The 16,495-nt window shown below is 41.3% G+C and overlaps 2 protein-coding genes across 2 annotated transcripts; one reads left to right on the top strand and one right to left on the bottom strand.

The window, feature by feature from the left end:
* Positions 1-1,530: 1,530 nt before the first annotated feature.
* Positions 1,531-4,901, bottom strand: abraxas1 (abraxas 1, BRCA1 A complex subunit). The gene is given in 9 exon segments (XM_090236636.1): positions 1,531-2,123; positions 2,231-2,385; positions 2,512-2,540; positions 2,542-2,709; positions 4,019-4,056; positions 4,059-4,084; positions 4,212-4,244; positions 4,331-4,425; positions 4,674-4,901. Coding segments are annotated over 9 exon segments (1,203 nt in total). The 5' UTR covers positions 4,830-4,901; the 3' UTR covers positions 1,531-1,620.
* Positions 4,835-16,209, top strand: gpat3 (glycerol-3-phosphate acyltransferase 3). Its single transcript, XM_021602810.3, has 13 exons — positions 4,835-5,009; positions 5,296-5,494; positions 6,004-6,076; positions 12,046-12,340; positions 12,528-12,602; positions 12,786-12,875; positions 12,974-13,067; positions 13,182-13,297; positions 13,540-13,595; positions 13,850-13,935; positions 14,138-14,266; positions 14,471-14,550; positions 14,739-16,209. Exons 2-13 carry the CDS (start codon positions 5,327-5,329, stop codon positions 14,872-14,874), a joined length of 1,398 nt encoding a protein of 465 aa, XP_021458485.2. The 5' UTR covers positions 4,835-5,009; positions 5,296-5,326; the 3' UTR covers positions 14,875-16,209.
* Positions 16,210-16,495: the final 286 nt, after the last annotated feature.

Raw genomic sequence — 16,495 nt, 5'->3', positions numbered from 1 at the left:
GATTGCTTGTTAGTCTCGTCTTTGAGCCGTCATGCTTGGGTTGAGTTATGAAACCAATAATCATAACTCACTACATGTGAAAATAATTTAATGCAATTCTGTACAAGTTCAATTACAGCTTTAACTATTTTGTATACAGTACCAGTCAAGTTTGGACACCTACTCATTTGAGGGTTTTTCTTTATTTGCACTTTTCTACATTGTAGAATAATAGTGAAGACATCAACTAGAAATAGCACATGGAATCATGTGTTAACAAAAAAGTGTTAAATCAAACAATTTGATTCTTCAAAGTAGCCACCCTTTGCCTTGACAGCTTTGCGCACACTTGGCGTTCTCTCAACCTCCTTCACGAGGAATGCTTTTCCAACAGTCTTGAAGGAGTTCCCACATATGCTGAGCACTTGTTGGCTGCTTTTCCTTCACTCTGTGGTCCAAACCATCTCAATTGGGTTGAGGCCAGGTCATCTGATGTTGCACTCCATTGCTCTACTTGGTCAAATAGCCCTTACCCAGCCTGGAGGTGTGTTTTGCTTTATTGTCCTGTTGTAAAACAATGATTGTCCCACTAAGCACAAACCGGATGGGATGGTGTATCGCTGCGGTAGCCATGCTGGTTAACTGTGCCTTGAATTCTAAAATCGCCAGCAAAGCACCATCACACCTCCATGCTTCAAGTGGGATCCACATGCAGAGATCATCCGTTCACCTACTTTGCGTCTCACAACGTCACGGCGGTTGGAACCAACAATCTCAAATTTGGACTCTTCAGACCAAAGGACAGATTTCCACTAGTCTAATGTCCATTGCTCGTGTTTCTTGGCCTAAGCAAGTCTCCTTATTGGTGTCCTTTTAGTAGTGTTTTCTTTGCAGCAATCAACCATGAAGGCCTGATTCATGCAGTCTCCTCTGAACAGTTGATGTTGGTGTGTCTTACTTGAACTCTGAAGCATTTATTTGGGCTGCAATCTGCAGTGCAGTTAACTCTGAACTTATTCTCTGCAGCAGAGGTAACTCTGGGTCTTCCTGTGGCAGTCCTCGAGAGCCAGTTTCATCATAGTGCTTGGTTTTTGTGACTGCACTTGAAGAAATGTTCAAAGTTCTTAATTTTCTGCATTGACTGACCATGTCTTAAGGTAATGATGAACTGTTTCTCTTTGCTTATTTGAGCTGTTCTATTTGGTAAAAGACCAAGTCCATATTATGTCTCTTTTGTATACCACCCCTACCATCTCAACACAACTGATTGGCTCAAAGGCATTAAGGAAAGAAATTCCACAAATTAACTTAAAGGCACACCTGTTAATTTAAATGCATTCCAGGTGACTACCTCATGCAGCTGGTTGAGAGAATGCCAAGAGTGTGCATAGCTCAAGGCAAAGGGTGGCTACTTTGAATCTCAAAATATATTTTCATTAAACACTTTGGTTACATCATTCCATGTGTTATTTCATAGTTTTGATGGCTTCACTATTATTCTACGATGTAGAAAATCGTACAAATAAAACCCTGGAATGAGTAGGTGTCAACTTTTGACTGGTACTGTATATATCACTTTATTTCAAGGACAGTTCTTACATTTAAAATGTTACCCCCAAAATAAGCAAATTGAAGGCATTCCTAAATATACGTTTTCAGTAATTGAGAGGGGAATGTCACAGATTTTCCTATACTCCATACACTTTTATGCAAAGTAATAATTTGAGTGGTACATTTTTGTCCTCTGTTAGACATGTCTAAATTATTTCTGTTTTGATTGGCTGGTATCAAATCATCCTCAGTCTCTGACCCACTGACTGACAATGAAGACCCCTCTGTCTCCCCCAGCATGTTTTTCCTCCTCTTGGGCGTGTCAGATTCCCAAAGGGGACGTTTTCTCCAGGACATCCCTCCGCCTCTACCAAGCCTCCCCTTCCTGGCTTTGGGGACTGTATGAGTCAGGATCAAAGGCAGTGTTGTGGTGATGTCTATGCCATGGTCAGTGTTGCAGCAGAACTCAGGCACGGGGAACCCCTGGAAGGTAAGAGCCTGTGTTTGGAGTAGAGCTGCCCTAGGGAACAGTGTCTTAATGGCCTCACAGAGCAGTACATTCTCCTGAGACTAGGCTGGAATGGAGTCTCCATCTGCTGAGTTGGGGAACACAAAGTAAGTAAAACATGCTTAACACTCAAAAGTAAGATAAAATAACAAATCAAGAATTGATAAATAGAACAGCAGAAGTTGGTCATACTTTTTTTCTGCTCTTGTTTCCTCTCACTGACAGTCCTTAGAGATGAAACACGGTTGTAGTTGACTGATGAACAAGATGCAGACGGTCTCCAGTAGTCCTGCTGTTCCAACAAACCCAGGTTGCTGACCCGGACAGGAACGCTGCAGGATTGACTACTTAGACAGTGCAACACAGAGTTCAGACCTTAAAAACATACAATCACTCACTAAAGATCCCATGACAAAACACTAACAGTTTCATTAAAAACAGTGTGAAGGATATCACGATGTGAATGTACTGACCTGCAATGTGATCTGTAGACTGCATACTCCCAGTTTGTGAGTGGAGCCTGATGATGTGACCTCACTGGGTGTCAGTAGCAGAAACATCAGCTCCTGATTGGAGACTGCTCTTTTCAGGTTCTCATGGATTACTTGCTCTCTGAAGGTAATTTGTTGATCTGTGTATCTCTGCTGTTTATACCAACCAATCACATTCTCCTGGATAGGAAAGTCAAATAAAGTTGAAGTTGATAGTTGCCCTGGTAGCAGCATAGATAGAGCTCCTGTTCATTTGTACATATTTAATTTTTCAGAATCAAATTTTTTTTTTTATGACAATTACTTGTTATTGTATATCTGGTGGTTTTGAGCCACGGATTTGCACATTGTCTGACAGGTAAACTTTGTTTTTGGCTTGACTAGTTAGCTGGCTAATGTTTTTTTTAGAAACATTTATTTGGACACGTACAGTGCCTTCGGAAAGTATTCAGACCCCTAGACTTTTCCACATTTTGTTACGTTACAGCCTTATTCTAAAATTATTTTTTTAATTATTGATTTTTTAAAATCTCAGCAATCTACACACAATACCCTATAATGACAAAGTCAAAACAGGCTTAGAAATGTTCGCAAATGTATTACAAATAAAAAAACAGATACAAATTTGCAAAAATGTCAACTTGTTTTTGCGTTGTCATTATGCTGTATTGTGTTTAGATTGAGGGGGAAAAAACTATTATATCAATTTTAGAACAAGGCTGTAGCCTAACAAAATGTGAAAGTCAAGGGGTCTGAATACTTTCCGAAGGCACTGTACCACCTTTCTTTATTTCACCTGGCTGCCAGTTCCTGATCTTTTGAGATCATGTGAGGAGTCGCTTGAAGTGTAACAGGAATGGGAGATGGATGAATACAGTGCTAAGGCAGAGGCTCATAGTCAGGACGACTGGCTACTATTCTGAACTTTGTGTAGTGAGCATTCTGCCGCCCAGAGCTGCTGAGGCATCACACAAGTGGATGCTACACTACACAGAGTGGAAGAACAGAAGTCCAGTGTCTATATGGTGCAGGTTGGTTGGTTCCCTGACTTGCCCTCTACAAGATCATCAGCAGACTCCACCACCAGCATCATCTACCATCTTCTGACCAGTTCCCTACGCTCAGGCATGCAGTAGTACCTCAGTGAGCTCAAGCCATGAATGAACTGACCCTTTACATCTGCAGAGGATGCAGCTTTCAAAGACTTGGCAGCAATTGGTTGACTTGACCTGTCATGATTACATTGCTTGTTTTCCCCCCCCCCCCTTATGAAGCACTTTGAGATTTCTATTATTGAAAGCGCTATAGAAGTTGAATAAATTATTATTAAATAGGAAGAGGCTGAATAAAAGTGTGCTTTGTTGGCTATCAACCAAGATAGGAAAGAAATGCAAACATCTTGCATAATGGCAAATTGTATTTTTCTCCCTGGACTCAGTTGAAATATCCTTATTTGTGACAGCAATATTACCAAGGTATCTTATTCCACTTCCTTATAATTTGACAAAAGGTGCCTTACTTCATTAGGTTCACCTCCCCTATACTATTATAGACGCTTGGGGCGGGGAGAAAAACACTATTATTGGAAGTGAAATGCTGTTAGCAGAAATTATCAAAATACTGTTGCAATACACAGACAGCTGAATCACAATTTTAAGAAACCTTTCATCTTTGCAGTTTACCTATTGAGCTTGCGACAGGATGTTTCTGAAAGTCTGGAACAGAAACTACGGTGAGATAACAGTCAGTTCACACTGTAGCCAAGATGACATTGTGATGATTCAAGTGCACAGCTGATGACCCACTTATTGTATGCTCAAACTGTATGTTGTCGATTTGAGAATCAGTGATGTTGCTTCTCGCTTCAGCTTTGCTCTCCCCAGGAATAAGACCTTCCTGTAAAATGTAATGAGGCACATACATGTCTGAGGTGAGTTAAATATAATAAACAAATGGCGATAACCAGCATCTGAATAAGTGGGCTATGTGGTCAGACCTTTCTGTTGTGGCGCTAGAAAAAGTTAGCTAACGATATAACGTTAGTTGCCCATATTTTCTGTAGACGAACCTGATTAATAGGTGCACAGCTAATGTTGTATATTTTCCAATCATGAATTATAATATGTATCTAGCTAACTACTTACCACATCAGAATCACTGTTAAAGTCACTGTTAAAGTGGTGAAACATTAATGAACCAAGAACAAATCCGGAGATGCGAACAGAGGAGTTTAAGTCCGCCATGCCTCCCGTTGTCAAGGAAGGCTGCGTAAAAACAGCGCATATCCTCTGCAATGGCATGCACTCTTGCTGCGCAGCTGAATGTGCACGAAAGGTCAACTTCTTTCAAGAAACTCGCCAGTGGGGGAGGGGTTTTATTTGTACAGCAGAACTTTGCGTCCTGTGTCTGACTATACTAGCTACCGTTTCAGGGAGGTACAGAATGGAAAACTGTCTAAGACAACGTAGAGGTCTTCCAAGGTTTGCTATTACTCTTGATACATTTTGAAACGTTTCATGTTCTGCAGTCCAACTCGGATATGGTAGGCTCAGTAGCGTAGTAAACTATTTCAAGTGGTTCTTTCTCGGCTTGGCTGTAACTAGGCGGTGTTGATATCCTGTTTCAAAACCATGTTTACATAGGGCCCAGTTATACTTTTCTGAAAATGGGCCGACAAAACGTATGCAGTCAATGTATTCTCCTGTCTACAACCAGAATGCAATGCTTATTTGAAGTGAGTAGCTATTTGTTGTGTCTGTTCTGCAGGTAACTTGACCCCAATGTGCCATACCAGTGGATGACCGATCTGTGTGAGGGAGGGATGGATGACCTGTGGAGTATAGCGGTTGTGTTGCTGCAGGTGTGGTTCTCCGTGATGATAGGGTTCATCATGATACCTGCCATGTTTGGCCTCTCCCTGGGGGTCACTTCTGTCTACATTCAGATCCTGGTCAAAATACTGGAGGTAACTGTACGAAAACTCGACGAAAAAGTATGAAAAAATGTATGCGCCCACCAATGGAAATGGTTCTGGATAAGAGCGGCTGCTTAATGACTAAAATGTAAACTGTGCTGGAAATTCTGGAAGAGCTCAAATTCTGGATATCCAGAACAGCTCACAATGTATTATTTTATTCTAAAACATTTTTATCAAACATAACCGTGAAAAGCATGTAATGGCGAAATATGTGATTTTGTTCAGGTAAAGGAATATTATTTGTTGGAAAACAGATGATTTATGAAAACCAAAATAATTTTTGTCAATCTGTTAATCTGATCAAATTCAGGCTATTGTAGGCTATATTATCTATTATTGTGTAGGATTGTATTCATGTTGCTCCCTGGCCCTTTAGAGCAGACAGACATAGTTAATGTGCAAAGTGGGGCACGCAAGGGCAGTTAGGCAATTAAAAGGCAATATGTAGAAAGCATTGTGTGAGAGGTCAACTGAAAATAACTCTGTTCTCTGGGCAGTGGGCCACCCTGCGGATCGAGAGAGGACACAGGGAACGATCCACTCTGCCAGTGCCTGCTCCTCTACCCTTTGGTGAGTGACTTTACACTCATTACCCATCAATGAGTTCATGCTGAGGTTTGGACTGGTCTGGAGAAGAGTATGTGAGTGGAGCTGGAGCAGAACATGCCCAATTTGACTGGAGCGCGGAGCGAGATTCCCAAAGGCTGGAGCGTCGGCCTTCTCGGCCCCTCCAATTTCACTCCAGTAGCGCTCACTTCACGAGCTCGGGGCGTGCACTGCCCAGCATGCATTTGTAGTCTACTTGTGTGTTCCTATAGCCCCTTGCTTTACCTACTGTCATGGAGTTCGCTAAAGAAACTGATAAAACACACAGGTGAAAAATCAAGGTGACTTACAAAGATGAAGACCAAGATCAAGAGTGGGAGTGCGGTGATGTAGTGTCCACAACTAAAGAATCATTGTGGAATCTGAAAAGACACATATCCCGATAGCATGATGGGGTACTTACTATGTGCACATGCTAAAAGAAAGGAACAAGGTGGGTAGCTAACTAAGTGTGTCATTGTAGCAACATTTTTATAAACAAAAAAATCTGATATCTTCAAAGTTTAGTTCATTTTTGTTTAATTATCTATACTATAGACCATATTTGATTTTGGCCCAATAGGCCTGGCATATTCCCACCTTCAAGGAGCTTTCCGTTTTGATTGTGTTATTTTGCCAAAAAAACCTTTAGGCCTACCTATAGGGGAAGAAAAACCGAAGGGTGTTTAGCATCCCCAGTGGCTCTGCAAGCGAGGAGAGGGTATTCTCTGCTGTTGGCCTGCTCTCCAGGCACCATTTCATGAGCCTGAAGCCACAGACTCTGGCCAAACTCAAATTCAAAGGCACTCACTGAGCCTTATAAAGCATTTTTCGTTTAATTTCTATATAATTCTAAGTAAGTTACAGCCTAAATGCGCAATTTATTGACGGATGATATAATGATTCAATACAATGAAATGTTGTTTAAATGCTGAGCGTTTATGTCCCTACCAGCCTCGCAAATGCCTCACAATGTATTTCTTTGTAGGCTATAGCCTTGAAATAATTGAAATAATATAGCCCAAATAATTGATTTTCATTGCTTCTTAGGCTCCCTGTCCGGCTCCTGACCTATTTAGTGTTTATATGCTGTCTAGCAAAACATATAACCTATTTGAAATGATGAGCGCTTCTTACATTCACCTTTTCATGTTTATGAAAATACTTTGGTTTTGGTTTCAATACTTGAAAACCAAAAGGTAGGTCCAGACGTTAAATTGTGATTTTAATGAATGGAGCTAATTCGGAGCAGCAGTTTTTTTCCCCCTGTGAGAGCAGAGCTCTGAAGTAGTTGGAAAAGGATGCACAGCGCCAGAGCGGTGAGACCCTGTCTGTGTAACTTATTGTGGATGGCTATAAAACTGTCATCTTTATGTTCTTTTGTTAACTTTTGCGCGAATTAATTATTTTCTATGTTTTCTTCGCTATGCTGAATGTCACCATTTGAATCAATACCTTTTGGTCTGTATTTGCCCCTAACTGAAATGAGAATAACCCTGTAGTAATGATTAATTACACAGGTATAATGCTATTATACAATTGAAGTCGGAAGGTTAGGAAGAGGGAATGCAACACCCTGCTACAACTCAACTCCCCGTGGCGTGAAAGAGGTATGGGACTGTAGGTGTGAGTAAGGATGACAAAAGGCAGAGAATTACCGTTTACAGGGAATTTATTCTGTCACACGGTCATTTTGGGGAAAAGGGGCTGGATGGAACCAAAGCAAAGAAAGTAAATATCAAAGCCCCCTTACCTGCCTACCCACTACTTACCTAACTAGCACCACCTGGTGCACTAACCAAAATACAGGGGGTGGTCCGCCCAGGTCTTACCTAGTGTGCATAGACAGTATATACTACGGGTTTATACTACGGGTATATGTATGTATATGTATGCCCGCAGGCCTCTTGCCTAAGCACTCCCAGGGTGTGACTCCAACACTTAGGTTGGAGTCACTAAAACTATTTTTTTCAAACACTCCACGAATGTCTTGTTAACGAACTACAATTTTGGCAAGTCGGTTAGGACATCTACTCTGTACATGACACAAGTAATTCTTCCAACAATTGTTTACAGACAGATTATTTCACTTAGAATTAACTGTATCACAATTCCAGTGGCTCGGAAGTATACATACGCTAAATTGACTGTGCCTTTAAACAGCTTGGAAAATTCCAATTATGTCACAGCTTTAGAAGCTTCTAATAGGCTAATTGACATAATTTGAGTCAATTGGAGGTGTACCTGTAGATGTATTTCAAGACCTACCTTCAAACTCAGTACCTCTTTGCTTGACATCATGGGAAAATCAAAAGAAATCAACCAAGACCTCAGAAAAGAAATGTAAGACCTCCACAAGTCTGATTCATCCTTTTCAAACGCCTGAAGGTACCACGTTCATCTGTACAAACAATAGTACGCAAGTATAAACACCATGGGACCACACAGCCGTCATACCGCTCAGGAAGGAGACGCGTTCTGTCTCCTAGAGATGAACGTACTTTGGTGCGAAACAGGTACAAAAGTATCTATATCCACAGTAAAACAAGTCCTATATCGACATAACCTGAAAGGCCGCTCAGCAAGGAAGAAGCCACTGCTCCAAAACCACCATAAAAAAGCCAGACTACGGTTTGCAACTGCACATGGGGACAAAGATCATACTTTCTGGAGAAATGTCCTCTGGTCTGATAAAATAAAAATAGAACTGTTTGGCCATAATGACCATTGTTATGTTAGGAGGAAAATGGGGAGGCTTGCAAGCCGAAGAATACCATCCCAACCGTGAAGCTTGGGGGTGGCAGCATCATGTGGTGGGGGTACTTTTCTGCAGGAGGTACTGGTACACTTCACAAAATAGATGGCACCATGAGGATGGAAAATTATGTGGATATATTGAGGCAACATCTCAAGACATCAGTCAGGAAGTTAAAGCTTGGTCACAAATGGGTCTTCCAAATGGACAATGACCCCAGGCATACTTCCAAAGTTGTGGCAAAATGGCTTAAGGACAACACAGTCAAGGTATTGGAGTGGCCATCACAAAGCCCTGACCTCGATCCTATAGAAAAGTTGTGGGCAGAACTGAAAAAGCGAATGCGAGTAAGGAGGCCTACAAACCTGACTCCGTTACACCAGCTCTGTCAGGAGGAATTTGCCAAAATTCACCCAACTTATTGTGGGAAGCTTGTGGAAGGCTACCCTAAACGTTTGACCGAAGTTAAATAATTTAAAGGCAATGCTACCAAATACTAATTGAGTGTATGTAAACTTCTGACCCACTGGGAATGTAATTCTCTCTACTATTATTCTGACATTTCACATTCTTAAAATAAAGTGGTGATCCTAACTGACCTAAGACAGAGAATTTTTACTAGGATTAAATGTCAGAAATTGTGAAAAACTGAGTTTAAATGTAGTTGGCTAAGGTGTATGTAAACTTCCGACTTCAACTGTAGATCCAGTAAGTTGAGTTGAGTTCTGATGGTTTGTAGCAGAGCAATCACTTTTTGACAGCACCCCTGATTTGAACAAAACCTTCCATACATACTTTCCCATTGTATAAGTGCTCAGAAAGTGTCTTGTTGGAGCTGAATGCCAAAACCTTCAAGAGATATGCCGAATGGTGCTCAAAGTTGAACCACACCTGCAGCCAATTTATGCTTGATCCAAAAATGTGGTTGGAGGCTCCATATGGAGAGTGTTACACAATTGTGAAGGCGGGAAGTCCTGTATAAACTCAAACTCGCTTCCTTGACAACTTCCATCTCATCAGCTCTACTCAACAGCTCTGCGCTGCCCCGCGAAGCTCAAGAGGTATGAATCCCCTCACAGTAAATGCTACACGGTCAATGCAGACGACGGATTGACCATGATTGGCCTTTAACATCTCTGATGATGGGTTTACAGTGCATTCAGAGAGTATTCAGACCCCATGACTTTTTCCAAATTTTGTTAAGTTGACAGCCTTATTTTAAAATGGATTGAATTACTTTTCCCCCATCAATCTACAAACAATACCCCATAATATCAAAGCGAAAACAGTTTTTTTTACATAAGTGTTCAGACCCTTTTCTATGAGATTTGAAATTGAGCTCAGGTGCATCCTGTTTCCATTGATCATCCTTGATGTTTCTACAACTTGATTGGAGTCCACTTTTTGACCAAGAAGGGGAGGGATGGAGTGCTGCGTCGGATGACCTGGCCTCCACAATCACCCAACCTCAACCCAAATGAGATGGTTTTGGATTAGTTGGACTGCAGAGTGAAGGAAAAGCAGCCAACAAGTGCTCAGCATATGTGGGAACTCCTTCAAGTCTTATGGAAAAGCATTCCAGGTGAAGCTGGTTGAGAGAACGCCCTTGAATGTGCAAAGCTGTCAACTGATTGGCTCAAACGCGTTAAGGAAAGAAATTCCACAAAGCAACGTACGGGCACAGGTTTTAATTTAACTGCATTCTAGGTGACTACCTCATGCAGCTGGTTGAGAGAATGCCAGGAGTGCGCAAAGCTGTCATCAAGGCAAAGGGTGGCTACTTTGAAGAATCTAAAATCTAAAATATATTTTGATTTGTTTAACACTTTTTTTGCTTACTGCATGATTCCATGTGTGTTATTTCATAGTTTTGATGTCTTCACTATTATTCTACATGTAGAAAATAGTAAAACAAATTAAGCAAAACCCTTGAATGAGTAGGTGTGTCTAAACTTTTGACTGGTACTGTATATGGACATGAATATAAAACATTTATACTATTAATACATTTTAGATTGACATAGATTTTCAGTCAATTACCCAAATTACCCAAGATTCCGGCAGCTTTTGTAAATTACCGGTAGCTTTGCAACCCTAATTCTGCTCATAACAAAGTGTTCTGTCGTATGAGGGATTGAATTCAGCTCGGTCTGGAAGGAGTATACCCTGTATATGTGACTGTGTGTCAGTGTAGGGGCTTGTGATTGGTCAACTCAGCTCCTGTGGCTGATGTGTGGGTGTAGATTGGAGCAGCCCTGTCCCACTCTGATGATGCAATTGAGGATTGCGTAACTTCAGGCAGAAAACTCACTCTCTCTGTGTAGCCTAACCTTCGACCCATATGCTGTGAAATACTGTGTGCCACCTTCATCTGCTTTTTCTGGAAATAAACATTTGAAAGATGTCACTTCACCATCCTCTGCAAACTTTGTGATACCATTTGCCCTATATTGTGTTAAATACTTATGCTTAATGGACATGAATATCACATGCTATTTTATAACCACATTGAAGATTCCAATAGATCGGTTTTGTGTCAGGCTTTATACTGGGGACTTTTTGTGGTGTCTATAAATTATTTATCTCGAATTCCAATTAACACTCAGTCATCTGTTGGTCACACACATTGGTATTGTAAATCAGATGTGACAGGAAACTTCAAAAAGTACAGAGGTCTTTTATTTGTGTTTTGTATGAAACACAGGAAGGACAAGTCACCACCGTGATGTTGTGCAATAAGATTTAGCAAATCGTTTAGCAAAGATTACAAAATCCACCATGTTTGCTCCTTTCGTCTATAACTCAATGTCTGTGAACATAATAATTAAGCTTGTATTACTGTATAATCATGGCACAAGGGAAGTGTTTTACTGAAGCTGGGCAAAATACAGTGCTGCTGTGTCTGAAGAAAAGGAATGGGAGCTCTCTACTCTGCTCTCAGTGGTACCTGGTACTGACAGGCCTCGTACTGATCGGCTGTGCCACAACAGTCCTCCATTCCTCATCAGCTTTACCCTCTCTCTGGGATATCATAGATAGTTAGGTACTACAATCAGTAGATACACTTATACTATCCTTGCCCTTCCTTACACCTCTCTATTTTATGTCCTAAATCGCTAGGTATGGACTAAACCCACAGGTATAACGTACTGTAAACGCCTCAGTTAATAATCTCTGTTGTCTCCTCTTCTTTGGCCAGGACTCATCCAGAGGGAGGGGGGCTCCATGGAACAGGAGATGGGGGAGCTGCGTCGGTATCGTACCCAGTCCATATCGAGGGGAGAATTTGCGCTGAGCGACTCGTTCTACTTCTACATAAAGGGCCTGGAGAGCATCGTGGACGACCAGGTGACTCAGCGCTTCTCCTCTGAGGAGCTGGTCTCTTGGAACCTCCTGACCCGCACCAACCACAACTTCCACTACATCAGCCTGCGACTCACCGTCATCTGGGGACTGGGCGTGATCATACGTTACTGTGTCCTTTTCCCTCTCAGGTGGGTCTGTCCTGCCCTTCTTGACCTCTTGACCTCGTCCTGCCAGTGTCTTACCCATTTCAGTTCAGCTCAATTCAGTTTATGTCAACCGATCATGTACTCAATATGATGTGATCCATAGTAGAATGGTATACGTTTACATTTCTATAGACTCTTTTTCAACATGTGATCCGTTTCTTCCGTTTAGGATAACCCTGGCAATCATTGGGTTGACCTGGCTGGTGATTGGGACAACCTTGGTGGGATTTCTACCTAACAAGAGGTAACTACGATGTGGTACGCTACTGAGTTTTTAAGAGTACATTGTAGAACTTTCATAAATTGTGGTGATAGGAAGATCGAATGTTCCTATCTCTCAACGAGCCGGCTAGCTCGAGAGTGGGTATATACCTCGAGAAAATAGAATATCCTTTGGCTGTTACCGTACATTGCTCTTGTGTTCTAGATTGAAGAACTGGCTCAGTGAATTAGTCCATCTGATGTGCTACAGGATCTGTGCCAGAGGTCTCTCTGCCACCATTCAATACCACAACAAGTTAGTATCCAGACAAACTACTTAGAAATACATTTAGGAAGTAATGTTGGTATCAAACATTTTTCGATGTCATTGAAATAAATGCTTATTCTTGACAGAGAGAACAAACCACAAAAAGGAGGAATATGCGTAGCAAACCACACCTCGCCTATTGACATTGTCATTTTGGCCAATGATGGATGCTACGCTATGGTGGGTAACATAAACATTGGTCAACATATCACTGATATTTGATATCTCATCCATCACTTTTGGTTCTTAGCAGGCTAGAGTTGTCATGCTCTCTGTGTCTGGTATTATTCCCAGGTGGGTCAAAGTCACGGTGGGCTGATGGGGGTCATCCAGAGGTCAATGGTGAGGTCCTGCCCCCACGTCTGGTTCGAGAGGTCGGAGATGAGAGACCGAAATGCTGTTACCAGTAGGTGAGACAGCAAGTAAATGGGAAAAGACAGCAGGATATGTCTTTTTCATCTAAACATTTACTCAGTTTCTTCTGAAAAGTAAATGAATCGCATGCCGATGTTGATGGTGCATATATTGATTGTATGACGATATACAGTACATTGCCATTACAGCCACTCAATCATCCTATCTGCTATATATTGTTTTCATCATGATTAGTGTTGTCCTGGTTATTGATCTGCTCCCATCCATCCTCTCCCAGATTGAGGGCTCATGTTGCAGCTAAAACCAATCTACCCATCTTGATCTTCCCTGAGGGTAAGTCTCTATACTTGGACTGTGAGGTCTTTCCTCTGATGCAGTCTGGAGAGAAGTTGTGATTGGGGTCAATTCCATTTCAATTCAGTCAATGCACGAGGTAAACTCAAATTCCAATTTTCCTCATTATTACTTTTCGATAAGGGATTGCAGTTTACTTCCTGAATTGACTGAGTTGAATTGAAGTAGAGCCTAACACCACTGGACACTGTGGTTGTGGTGGTCTCGTGACTATTTCTGTTCCCTCTTACAAGGAACCTGCATCAACAACACATCGGTCATGATGTTCAAGAAGGGAAGCTTTGAGATTGGAGGGACTATATACCCAGTCGCAATCAAGGTACTGGCTGCAATCTGAATGTCTGAAATCCCCTTGTGTTCTCTAACCTCTGCTCCTCCATCAAGCAGCATGTCACTGAACACTTATTATATGAATGCATCATCAAGTTGACACCATATTGGCCTTGTTACGTGTTGACTTTGTCTCAGCCTTTTGATTTTATAATTGTTCAAATCTCCTCCTTTCTGTCCTTCCCTGTTAGTATGACCCTCGTTTTGGAGATGCCTTCTGGAACAGTGCCAAGTACAATATGGTGAACTACCTGCTGAGAATGATGACCAGCTGGGCCATCGTGGTCAACGTGTGGTACCTGCCCCCCATGACCAGGCGGGTAGGTTGTCACACTGTATGCTGTATTACTGCCAGCTACTCCCTCCCATGACCAACATATTGGACTTGATGTAGTGTTTTCTTCACAAACCCTTACAGAGTGCACACACCTCCTACCCCCATGGCCATAGACATACATAAGACCCCTCAAAGACCTCTCTATATGTTTATTAATCATATCCCTCTTCATTGCCATTTTGGACAGGAAGGGGAAGATGCTGCCCAGTTTGCCAACAGAGTGAAGTCTGCTATCGCACATCAGGGAGGGCTATTGGACATGGCGTGGTAAGGAACCGTTCAGTAAACGTGCTTGAATCTCACTAAAGATCCTTCTAAAACATGCCATTCTATCGTAATAGAGTTCTGGAATCAGAAGAAAATGTGCTGTGAACCACACTATTCCACAATAATGGGTTGTAGGTTATTGTCAGCCGTGTTAGGTGACCTTCAGTCTCCTCTGTGTCTCTCTACAGGGATGGGAGTTTGAAGAGAGCCAAGGTGAAAGAGGAATTTAAAGAGCAGCAACAGAAGATGTACAGCAGTATGGTTATGGGGAAGAAAGGTAGAAACTCCCAAGAGCCTCACACAGAGAGCACCAGGAGACAATGACTCTGGAATTAACACTGTGGACAAAGTATTTTACACACTACAATGCATATGGACTGGATTTATTCCAAAACAAAGGCATTTGTTTTGTATTCATCATAGTTGTGTGGTGAATAGAGTATAGATTGATATCTGAATCTGATACACAACACGTATCAACTTTTAATGCATGAAATGCCTTATTTTAAAGACTGCGCAATTACATATGTTATAGAGCCATAAACATTTCAAACTTCACTGCAGGTATAAAATCATCTCTAATGTTACAGTAAAGCTACGTTTTCTGATTGCCATCTAACTAAACTCACCTTAATCGAAGAATGTGTTTACATTGACTCAGAGTTTGTACTAGTATTAATATTACTTTGTACAGTTTGTGCCTCTTATGTTACATTATGCTCCGTACAATGCGACCCCTAACCCCATATAAACAATATATACATTCATGTTTTGGGGGTGCTTTGATCAAAGTCTGATTTATTTATTTTAAGACTGGGCTTATTGTTGCTTTACTTAAAATCTTAAATGTTATGAAATCTACATTTTGGCCCTGGCCTAACCCTTAAGCATTTGTGTATATCTGAAAAGATTAGATGTATAGGTATAATGGAACGCCTATAGAGGCTAACTAGAGGTTGTGTCTGTCTGGAGCTAGTTGTACAATCCAGCTTGTAATGTCATGTATAAAACACTAGGAGTCAGGTTTTTCAAACAAATAACAATCACGTCACCAACTCTTATCTCTGTCCATGATCGGAAGGATCCACTCACACAAAAAGATCTCACTACCTTTACTAAATACCAACAGCTCATTTACAATCCAAAGTTTGAATTTTAAAAAAGAACTGCTGCTGCTATTAAGTTGAATAGTATGGGGTGTGGGAATCATGTTATATCACGGCTGATTAAAACTCTATTTGGTGTACCATACAGCTTTGTTTTTAGATTTACACTCCAAAAACTCATACAAAACACAAATCGCCAGAAACAAATATTTAATTTCATACATTTTTTTTATACAAATGTTGTAAAATGTTCATATTAATGACAATGGTTACTAAATAAGCTGGGGTCTTGGTGTGTAAAAATACGACATTCCGGTTCTGTTACTTTGTGAAAGGAAGATGGGAGTGGTTGTTAACTGTCTGGTAATATTACAGGCTTATTTGACTAAGATCCTGTATACGTCTAACAATAGAACAACTATCATCTAACCAAGGTCATCCTTTTGGGACAAGGACGTACTCTTGATCCCAAATCAAATGGCTGCAGAGATAAGCGTGGGTAAGACATGTTTACTGTGACGGTGCTTTAATAAAGAAAGCAGAGACTGTGAAATAGCATTGAGTTATTCTTCCGCACACGGTGAGCTGGAGCCAGCTTAAATTTCACAGCCTCTCCTCGGTCGCAGACCCACACCGAGACCATCTCCCAGCCCGGCTCAAGCACCCGGCTATAATAACAATCCCGCAACTTAAATTGCTTGAACAGAAATGTTTGTTCTCTTCTAACAGGATTGTGAATTATTAATCGGATCTAAAGCCGATTTTATAACCCGATTGTTGAGGTGGGACTCTTGGCGAGCGATGCTCCACCACACCATTTACTGTGATGTATGTGTCTG

This window comes from Oncorhynchus mykiss, chromosome 5 (assembly GCF_057628025.1).
Source record: "Oncorhynchus mykiss isolate SJ-2025 chromosome 5, ASM5762802v1, whole genome shotgun sequence".
Lineage (NCBI taxonomy): Eukaryota > Metazoa > Chordata > Actinopteri > Salmoniformes > Salmonidae > Oncorhynchus > Oncorhynchus mykiss.
Note: the sequence above shows the minus strand (reverse complement) of the source record. Positions and strands in the feature narration are given on the sequence as shown.